Here is an 11,461-nt window from a genome sequence, read left to right as displayed (position 1 = left end):
ACCCTTGGTCCGCAGGCCCACAGAACCACACCAGCCAGGGTAGATTCTTGTTTTTGTTTAAGCTAGTTTGGGCTGAGATTTCTATACATGCAACTTAGTTCTAATCTAATAGTGCAACTACAAAATAGATTATTATTTTTCCAAACTTCCACCCAATTCTAGAACACATTTTTCAACCAACTCATAGATAATTATCCCTCCTTTTTCAAAAACCATTCATTTGTGGAATGCTCTATACTTTGTAAGGTAGCCCATTTTGAATCAATTATAATATTCTTAAAGTTTTCCTTTTATAAACTTGTACCTATTAATTCTATTTAAAATCTCTAGAATTATTCAGACACAGCTCACCCCCTGCTACATGCCAGGACTTCAAATACTTACAAATTGCTAAACTCACATCCCCTGATAAGGTACCATTATGAAGTGAGACCCTGCGGCTTTCCATTCTCCTATTGCCTGGTTTCCAAAGCCTTGAACACCTCATGCGCTATCTGGATTGTCAGCATCCAGATTGAATGCAAATTCCTACTATGAACTGCAACGGCATTCTTCCTTCCCTGACTTCCGATGGGGAATATCTATCCAAATGCCTAAAGCCAAGGCCCCAGCCAACTACAGACCCCACAGGACAGTGTCAGGTGAACAGTTAGCAGGCCAGTCGTCCTCATTTTGCACTTGAACAACCGTCCAAGTGCAGGAGTGGACAAACTACAGCCAGCACACCAAGTCCAGCCTACCGCCGTTTCTCTATAAATAAAGATTTATAGGAACACAGCCACATACAGTTTTTCAAACACTGTCTATGGCTGCTTTCATGCTACAGTGTTGGAGCTGAGTAGTTATAATAGAAACTGGCTGGCATACAAAGTCAAAAATATTATCTGGCTCTTTACAGAAAGTTCGTGAACCCCTGATTTTAACCAACAAGCTAAGCATTTATATTTATGCTTGTTAGATTATATTATATGAGCTTGGGCCCTTCTTTCCAAGATGTTTGATTTTCTTTAATTCTATCAATATGTAACCTACATCTGAACTCTCTTAATTCACAGACAAATGGTCTCAAATATGATTGTACTCTATTCCCTATATGTACTCTCCTCCCAGAATCTATTTTAATTGCGATATGTACTTTAGATTATATAGAAAAGTATATGAGTTCACCCTTCACCCTTAAGTTTTGTAAAAGATTATATTTATTTATTTTTAGAGGGGAAGGGAGGGAGAAAGGGAGGGAGGGAAACATCCATGCGTGGTTGCCTCTCACGCGCCCCCTGCTGGGGACCTGCCCTGCAGCCCAGGCCTGTGCCCTGACTGGGAATCGAACCAGCAACCCTTTTTTTCGCAGGCCGGCACTCAGTCCACTGAGCCACACCAGCCAGGGCCCCTTCACCCTTAATTTTAATCCACATCATGTGGCTCCAATGTTGGCATTACCAGTTTTATTCTTTTTTAAAAAAAGATTTTACTTATTTATTTTTAGAGAGATGGAAAGGGAGGGAGAAAGAGAGGGAGAGAAACATCAATGTGTGAGATTAACATCTGTGTGAGAGATACGCCCCCAACCAGGGACCCAGCTTGCGAGCCAGGCACGTACCCGGACCAGGATTTGAACTAGCGACCCTTCAGTTCACAAGCCGGCGCTCAATCCACTGAGCCAAACCAGCCAGGGCAGCAATTTTGTTCTTCACAGGACCAGAAATGTCGGTGGTGCTGTCCAATAGAACTTTCCGTGCTGATGGAGTTGATCTATATCTGGATGGTGCACAATGGTAGCCACGGGTCATGTGTCGATATTGAGCACTTGAACTATAACTAATTTAACATAGGGACTCCACTTTTAATTTTGGATAACCAATGACTTTAAAATAACTATAAATACACACATGTGGCTAATGGCTACTGTATTGGAAAGGACAGCATTAGGGAGGTAAGCACAGTAAGAAATTGAAAAGTTCCATTGAGTCTAGGCCCCATTTTCTAGTAGGCTTTTCCAGGACCCAGCTATAACTGCCTCAAGGGAATTCTCTCATTTCTCTGGTATCCAATACCAATACATGACGGGCGGACTGACATCTGTCCCGTCCCCAACAGTTGATGGCAAAACAAGGCTTTGAACCTAGCTCCTATGTGAAAGAATTCTGGAAAAGAAACAAATATACAATTAACCAAAAGGCTAGGTTAGCAAGATAGCATGTGAACTGCAGCACTACACCAGCTATTTGGGAATGCATTAAGTTTTCATTTTATTACAAATTATTTACTGAGCACAATAAATCCCTATGCGGGCACTAAACTTGGTGGTTAGGACTAGGATCAGAGTCAATTTCTTGACGCAGTCTCCATGGAATCACGGCAGGAAGTGTCGGTGAGTCTTCACTTCTGGGTGTACAGTGAGTTTCGTCTCTCAGTGAAGCCCTGAGGTGCGTTACACGATGTTTTAGGGCATCTCTTTCTTGCAGAAAAGTGGTCATTACTGCATGTGGAATGTATTGAAAACTGCCCCTCAGTTACCCAGGGGGAAACCCATGTGCGAGCACAACTTCGAAGCCTCTAATCTATATATGGATAATTTTGCAATCTCCCTCTTCCAACCAAATTAGTCTCTTGAAATTCAAAGCTATCTATGCCCCTGTGGTAGACTCCATAATGTGGCCCTGGGTTCTTCTCATCCCGTGTGCCAACACCCTTTGCAGGGCGCCTGGCTTGCTCCTCCCTTTCAGAGAATGAGTCTATTTCCTAGTCCCTCAGGCTCTGAGCTGGTCTTGTAAATGGCTTGGACCAAAGATTGTAACCGAAATGACATTCTGAGAGGCCTTGCTGCTTCTGCTTCTGCAGCCTTGGAATGCTGCCCAGAGACCATGAAAGGAAGGAAGCCAACCAACCTAGTGTCCTACAGGATCGGTGACCCCATGGAGAAGACCGGAGGTGGCCCAGCCAATAGGCAGCAGCCACTGCCAAACCAGCGTGGGATGCTCTCTCGGACCTGCCAACCTGGATGAATGAGTGAGCTCAAGCAGAACCAGCAGCAGAACTCTCCAGAAAACCCAGTGAACTGGGAGAAATAATATGCTGTTACGTTCAGCCATTAAGTTGTATGGTGGTTTGTCATGAAACAATAGGTAGAAATTCCAACGGTCTCCGGGCTGTCTCCACTCGCACATCATTTGATGTGTCTCAAAGCACATCAAACTTTGCAAGCCTACAATTATATGCACCTGTATCCCCTTCCCGATTCCACACCCTTCCTTGGCACTCCATGCCCAGACCGGTGCCGTTGCAAATGCTTCTCCAGCAAGCACATGGTATTACAAACTCTTGCACCTTGGTCTTCGCTCTCAGGGCATACACTGTATTCATGTTTTATACTATGTATCCCCAGCTCCTAGAATATTACTTGGCACATAGTAGATGCTTAATAACTATTTGTTAAATGCCAAAGCATTTGCAATCATGCATCAAGAGGTCTCAGCTATCTAGTAACAGAAAAACACAAAAATCTCTGTGTGGGGGCCCGGGGTTGGAGTGGGGGGAGTGGGACAGCAATGCAAGAGGCACCCGACCACAACTCAGAAATTAGTCATTTAATACACGTTTATAACAAAGCTAGTGATCACATTATGCAAATTACAGTGGTAATGACCTGAATGCTGGACAAGAAAGCCTAAATCAATTGTTTTTTAATCACCCACATTAGGCAAACTGAGCAGTAACCAAAGGGACAACTCAAAAACAGAAAGGAACCCTGGCTGGCATGGCTCAGTGGATTGCATGCCAGACTGCGAACCAAAGGGTCACTGGTTCGATTCCCAGCCAGGGAACAAGCCTGGGTTGTGGGCCAGGTTCCCAGTAGAGGGCACACAAGAGGCAACCACACACGGATGTTTCTCTCCCTCTCTTTCTCCCTCCCTTCCCCTCTCTAAAAATAAGTAAATAAAATAAAAAACTAGAAAGGAGACAAAAGAAATTAACTACAAAGAATAGAGTGGAGAACTGGGATAAGTATACAACTCTGAGGTATTTGATGTCTCTTCTCAAAGTCCTCACCTAAATCACCCCAAATATCTCACAGCCAGTAGAAGGCACTTACATTCTACCAAGTACATCTCATTAAATCAAGTTTATGAACACAGGGTAGAGGGTAACATTTTGGAAAAAGTCTACTGAAATTGCTTCAGAAAGTTTGGACACAGAGGGGTAAACCTCATTCATGTGAAAAATGTATAAATATAGACTACCAGATGAATGAATTAGAATGTGTCTCTATTTTTCCTTGCACCCTGAGACCTAGAACTATCTCTTACATTGTTTGATATTTTCAACTCTGCCTAGCGCACCAGGTGAAAGCAATGAAACTGTAATGACTATTTTAAACATTTATTAGGGGAAATTTCAAACATACATTAAAGTAGAGAATAACTTAATGACTCTACATGTGACTATCACTCTGTTTCAATAATCATCAGCAATTGGTCAACCTTGTTTTATGCAAACCACATCCACTTTCCGTTCTGCAATTCTACATGAATGCTTTGGAATGAATAACTGGTTTAAGATTCAGTTCATCATCACCTAGAATCCAGTATGCGAAGTTTCCAGATTTATTTGTATTTAATGGACACTAATTAACAGCATCTTTTCATTACTGATGGTGTTATCTAAGTATATGAAGAATAACCCACTTATAATGCCTTTTTATTTTTACTCATCCACAGAAGACCAAATGTCACACTAGAATAAATTATTCATTTTGTTAAATCAATTTTATATTTGTTGCTCTTATTAAGTCATTTTTCTTTCTGAGAATCTGAGAAAATACATTTGCAAATGTGACCGTGGCAAACACATAACAGAAAATCATGTATGCTTTACCTTTTTCACCAGTACCAAAGTTTTCAAAATGCCACGTCTCTATTTTCTGTGCCTTTTAGTCAAACTATATACCCAACTGCAGTTTTTTTCTAATTCCCAAAATACGACAAATTCCTGAATTGCTTACATTTAGATATATTAGTTAAATGTTTAGAATATTTGGAACTGATTTTAAAACCGATATAACATCAATCACTGTCTTGAAACACACTCGTATAGTGCAGAGCAATGATCTTCTCTCAGATATATTTTATGACCTAAAAATTTGATTTAAGTTATTAAATGTAAACTAAATTTGACTTTAATTATACAGTAGCCCCGCTTATCAGGGAGGCATGTGTTCCAGGATCATCAGTGGAAGTCTAACACCATGGATAGCAATGAACCCTATACACTCGAATACTGGGGTTTTTCCTATATATACATTCCTATGATAAAGTTTGATTTATAAATGGACCACAGTAAGAGAGTAACGAAATTAACTAATAATTAAATAGAACAATTAGAAAAAATATACTCTAATAAAAGTTAGGAGAATGAGATCCCTCCCACCTTCCTTCCATCTCTCGGCCCACACCGGCACATTGCTGGAGTAGGGAGTAGGGATCCAGGCATCACTATTTTTGAGAGCTCCTTAGTTGGTTTCAACGTGCAGCCAGGTTTGAGGACCAGTGATCTAGATGCAGTTGTCCTTAAACTTGAAGGCTCATCAGAATCACTTGGAAGATTTCTTAAAACACTGACTGGCTTCCTGACTCAGTGGATCTGTGGTAAAGCTACAAAAGTTGCATTTCTAACAAGTGAGGCTGATAAAGCTGGTCCAGAAACAACACTTTGAGAACCACCAGTCCAGCTCATTCAGTGCGAACTAACAAATACTTAGTGCTAGAAACGGAGAAGAGGCAACATTAGTCCAGCTAGATAACTGCTAACAACAAACCACAAGGACAAGACCTAAATACTAGAAGTCTCCATTTACCCATGCCGTTCCTGTCCTGCACGTGCTTCATCGTGTGTCGTTCATTTGCTCGGTGTGTTCCTTCCTTCCTTCCTTCCTTCCTTCCTTCCACCATCTTTTATTGAGTCTCTACACGTCAGGAATCATACTCCATTAGAAATAAAAGATCAAAGGAGGCAAGGCCCAGTCTAGAACCTTAGGTCCTCATCGGGAAGACAAGCGAGGAGCCACCCAATCAGAGTCTGGCCTGCCATCATAAGGGACGTGTAGCTAGCCTTGAGAGCACAAAATAAGATAGGGATCAGGGAGTCTGACCCATGTTTTTACAAGAAAAGTAAGAGTCGGGTTACGTGAAGCAGAGGAAAGAAGAAGAAAAACCATTCCAGGCAAAGAAAATTGCTGGTTAAAGGGCACAATGGCATATTGCAAACAACATACTGATGCCCTTCTGCCTGAAAATTGGGTGGGTGTTGGAATTGGGGAACCTGGTAAAAATGCGAAGGCACAGGCCCTGTCCGCGTGCTCCATTTGACCCTCCAGCTGTTTCTGACACGCACCACCAAGGGCACACACGTCACCTCTGAAAGACCACTGACTCCGAGGATCGTTATCCGAGGTCACGGGCTAGAGCAGCACAGGCTGTCTCCGGCGGAAGGAGAAGCCGAATTTGACAGTAGGCCAGAGCGGGCCAGCAAAGAGTAATTTGAAATTGTTTTTTTTTTACAAAACTGACAAATTGTTTATATCTTCTTCTTGTCATCTGGGCGTGCCCTGCCCCCAGGGCAGCCGAAGAGCTTTGGCTTTCTGAAGCAGGGGACAGAACAGTGCAGTCTGCCAGGCCGTTCGGCTCACCATCCATTGCAGCACCGCGCACGAGAAGGGCTTTTACACTTTCAAGTGGTTGCGAAAAATTAAAGAATCATATTTTTGACACATGAAAGTTATATGAAATTCAAATGTCAGTTTCCATAAAAGAGTTTTATTGGAACAAAGTCGAACTCAGTCATTTACAAACTGTCTGTGGCTACTTTCATGTGACAATGGCAGAGCCGAGTGGTTGCGAGAGAGACCTTACAGCCAGCAAAGCTGACCCTTTACAGAAAGGCTTGCTGACCCCCGCTCTGGAGAAGACTCTAAAGGCTGAAGGAGGGAAGTGATCCGGAGCCAGGAAGAGCTCCAGCTCCCCCACCTGGGCCAGCCCACTGGCGCCTTCCATGTATGGAGAATCTGCCTGGAGACCGGGCGCCCAGGTCTCAGTCCCAGCCTGTGCCTCAGGGGTAGCAGGTGTCTCCTGGGACCTTCTGAGCAGAGGCTTGGAGAAGGGCCACCAAGATCTGTGGCCCTGCGTGCTTTAGAGAAGGCGTGAAGGCCAGGCTTATCAGGAGGGAGAGCAAGCCATCAGCAAAGGCACGCACCCACAAGTGCCATCTTGGGTCCTCAGCATCGCAGCTGCAGGCAAGTTGAAATGAAGACCAGAGGCCCCACTTTAGCGGTCTTGGCCTGACTGGTCCCTAAACGAGCCTAGAGGGAAGAGCAGGGACCCTCTCCCCACACAATCTGCCTGCCAGGCAGGTGAGGGCTAAGCCAGGTGGGATGTGATCGAGGAACAAAGAGAAATGGGGCATTTCCTGATACACCACTGTTTCCCCACACTCTGCTCACACTTCAGATGCCCTTCTCTTCCACTGGCTCTCCTTGAATTCGAGCATGAAAGCCATTTTTCTTTCTGGCCACAGTGACATACAGCCAGAGGGAAAAGCTGGGCATCCCTGGAGCAAGATGGATATGCACACCTGTGGCCGCCTTCGCAGCGCCGCACCCCGCTGGGGTTGGCTGCAAGGAGGCAAGGCCTTCCTCCAAATATATCTGCTGGAGAACAGCCCGGATTTCATTTACTACTACACTCTGGTGCAGAATCTGTTAATATCTTCCAATTACCTGCCTCACACAACCATAGCTATTTTAGGCAGAAGTCACTTAAGGCTTCCTCATTACAGAAAAGCTTCCCACTTCCAGAAACTTCTAATCAAAGAAAAAGTCAGAGAGACCTTGAGCTTGAGCTCACCCCAAAGTTTGGATTTTACAGCTTTGTAACCAGGAGCTGTAGCAGTTTGTGGTTCTCCTGGGTGGAAAGTAAACATGCGCTTTGGACAGAGGATTACTTCATTTGGCAAAGGCTGCTTGAATGGACCATTTAGTTATGCAAATATAAAGCAGAGACTGTGATGAGTAAAGGAGAGGTTTGAAATGTTAAAACTGAGAGACTGGCAACTGAGAAAGTGGTTGTAGGCGGAGCTGCATCTTTGTAGGTAACGTCTGCCGTAAGGAAAAGTTTCTGATCTAGGGTGGACTTAACTGTCCTTTGGCCACAGCTTCTAGACTCAACTTTTAGAGGTCATCTGAATTCACCGGCACACAGGCCTTTCAAACTCAGCCCCGGTGGGTCAGTCTCTCACCTTCAGGTCTTGGACTTCTCTTTCCAACTCCTTGTTCTTCAGCTCTTGCTCTTGGTTCTCAAGGTGTGGTCCTCGGAACAGTGGCATCAGCATTTCCTGGAAACTTGTTTGACAGGACAAATTCCCAGCCCCCACCTCAGACCTACTGAATCAAACACCCTGGCAGTGGGCCCGGCAGCCTGCATTTTAACAAACCTTCCAAGGTGACTTTGATGGACAAGCAAAAGATCTTGTTAAAACAGTTTCCCAGGACAGAGGAGGACTGAAGGCACCTGGGGAAGGACTTGAGCTCTGAAAACCACTTCACTCCAGAAAAAAGACCTGGATCAATGAACTGAAGCTTGCTGCTTCAGCACCTACCTAGACTACTCGACAGACACCCTGTGCATTGGTTGAGACCTGACTCACTCTAAGCAGCCACTATACTCCCGAATCAGGCCATGATTACAGGATAGGGCAGCTCTACATCTACAAAAGAAGGCTTTCTTTTTTAAAAAATTTTCTATTTATTTGTACAGAGAGGGGAAGGGAGGAAGAGAGGGAGAGAAACATCCATGTGTGGTTGCCTCTTGCGCGCCCCCTACTGGGAACCTGGCCCACAACATAGGCAGGTGTCCTGACTGGGAATTGAACCGGTGACCCCCTGGTTCACAGGCCAGCTCACAATCCACTGATCCCCCCCCCCGCCCCGGCAAGGGCTATATTTCATTTTTTTTATGTGCACAAAAATACTATGAACTAAAATTCCATGCCAAAGCCTCAAAGTTACCTCAAAGAATATAAAAGTATAAGGGTTTAAGAAGCTTTCCCTGTAAAGGACCAGAGAGTAAACAGTTTAGACTTTGTAGACCACACAATGGCTGTGGCAGCTACTCAACTCTGCCAACATAGCAGAAAAGCAGCCATAGACAACAGGTAAATGAACCTGTAAATGAACAGGTAAATGAACGGCTGTGGCTGTGGGCCACACTGGGCCTGCAGGCCAATTTGCAAACCTATTATCAAAGTGCTAAAACAATTTTTTTCCTTCTGACTTCAGAATCCTTATTGAAGGCCCCAGTATGTAAGACACTTTAGTGCTAACCAGAGTATAAGAGGGTAGAGGGTTTCAAAAGAAACACACAAACAAAAAAGTTTCATGTCTTTCGGCTTCACTTCTTTAAGTCCTCCATCCTTTTTTTACACCAGGAAGGGAAATCGGTATCAGGAAGGGGCGGCTGAGGACGGATTATTTGGGGAGGAGCAAATGCGAAAGGCATAGTGGGAATCAGAGAGGAACGGGGAGGTCCCGGAATGGCAGCGGATGGAGGGAAACCTGCAATGCTGCAAGGAAAAGTGATAGGCCTTGGGCCGCCCTCCATGGGGAACCTGGGGCCTCCCGGTGGGAATCGAACTGGAGGCCCCCCTTCGGGGTAAGCCATCCTCCAATTTTCTGGAGGCGGCGGCATCATTATTCCCAATCTCGCAGTGGGATTACAGAGAGGACCACCTACTGGTGGGCCTCTGGGTGGAAAGAACCCTGGACCCTGTGGCAAAGGCACAGAAGGCCCTGTATTGCCACCTCTCCAAGTGTCCCCACTACTCAACCTTATCCCCCCCATTATCACGGAGGGAGGGACGCCACAAAATTCTCGGGACACATGGATAGGATTGGGGCCCATTCCCCTCCAGCCTGCCGGCCCCTCAGCGCTCTTTACTTCAGCCGTTGCTCGGGAGTCTTCCACAACAGCAGGGACTGGGCCATCCGACCGATTGGGAGCTCTCGAACTGTCCACAGACACGTCCGATGTTGTCTTCTTGGGGGGCTCCGGTTTCTTCGTGGCCAGATGGGTCCGCAAATTGAAGGGACGTCTCAGCGGCTCCCGAGGTTTACCCCAAGCCTTCACATCGTCCATCTGCCCGGGATTCACACTCCGGAAGATCCCGACGCAGCGCGGCTGCTGGTTCCCACTGTCGTCAGCATCCAACTCTATGAGCAGAGGGCCTCGCCCATCAGGAACACAGTCAGTGTTAGCCATGAGGAAAGTCCATCAGGAACGCCTTCTGCCACGGCGGAGGACACTGGCGATGGAGAACACCGGCTGAACGCCCACACGGGACAAGGCGGTCTGGAGCGAGGACTCCTGCTTCTGCCTCAGAGCAGCATGAAGGCTGAATGAAGCCAGGGACCAACTGCTGCGTTCTAGATTTGGAATTCTCTTGCTGGGGGACCAGTTGCTAGGAAACGGAATGACAAAACAATAGGGGGATGGGGAGGGACTAAATCTGTGACACTCCTTTGAAGCTAAATGTAGGACTTCTATTTGTACACTGGCAGATGGATGGTAAAGATATTCAGTCCATTAACCTGGTTGCAGGCCAATTGGAAAGAGAGATCATTTGAACATTTTAGGAGAAGGATGGAGGCAAGAGTTATTTCTGAAGTTTTAGTTAGGAAAGGTAGTTGTCAATTCTCTACTTTGACTTTGGAAATACAAACAATGGTTCCATGACTAATCGCATTTAAACTTCCAGTTTGCGGAATGCACATTACCTTGGTGGGGAACAGAGATTTGGGAGATTAAAGTACTTTGCAATCTCAGTGTCCTGTTGTGAAAATGAAACAAAATAGCACTATATAAATCCATCTAAGAATCATATTGCCTTTTATTTTTTAGCCCCTCGATTTGCAATTTTTTCCTTCATCCTACTTTCTAGTTTTTCAGCTATGTGTATATACATATATAAATATATATAAGTATATATAGCCCTGGCTGGTGTGGCTCAGTGCATTGAGTTCCAGCCTGCAAACCAAAGGGTCGCCGGTTCGATTCCCAGTCAGGGCACATGGCTGGGTTGCGGGCCAGCTTCCCAGTAGGGGGCGCACAAGAGGCAACCACACATGGATGTTTCCCTCCCTTCCTCCCTCCCCCACTCTAAAAATAAATAAATACCTTTAAAAATAAATAAAATCAATATATAAGTATATATATTTATATAAACACACAGAAATATATATTTCCTGTAATAGAGCTTTGAAAACTTCTCTTTGAGTTGGGGAGCAGGCTATAAGGCATAACAGGTATGAAAACTTACACACACTAGCTCAGATTTTGCCTTGTACATTTTTGGCCTAAGTCACTTCCTGTTTTCCCAGTCTAAATTTCCTCACCTCTGACACCCTGAGTGTCCC

The 11,461-nt window shown here is 45.0% G+C and overlaps 1 protein-coding gene across 1 annotated transcript; it reads right to left on the bottom strand.

The window, feature by feature from the left end:
* Positions 1-9,440: 9,440 nt before the first annotated feature.
* Positions 9,441-10,307, bottom strand: PRR32 (proline rich 32). The gene has a single exon (XM_054580997.1). It carries the CDS (start codon positions 10,305-10,307, stop codon positions 9,441-9,443), a length of 867 nt encoding a protein of 288 aa, XP_054436972.1.
* Between the last annotated feature and the right edge of the window lie 1,154 nt (positions 10,308-11,461).

This window comes from Pteronotus mesoamericanus, unplaced genomic scaffold (genome assembly GCF_021234165.1).
Source record: "Pteronotus mesoamericanus isolate MK-2021 breed Mesoamerican mustached bat unplaced genomic scaffold, CSHL_Meso_final contig_65, whole genome shotgun sequence".
In the NCBI taxonomy this organism is placed as follows: Eukaryota; Metazoa; Chordata; class Mammalia; order Chiroptera; family Mormoopidae; genus Pteronotus; species Pteronotus mesoamericanus.
Note: the sequence above shows the minus strand (reverse complement) of the source record. Positions and strands in the feature narration are given on the sequence as shown.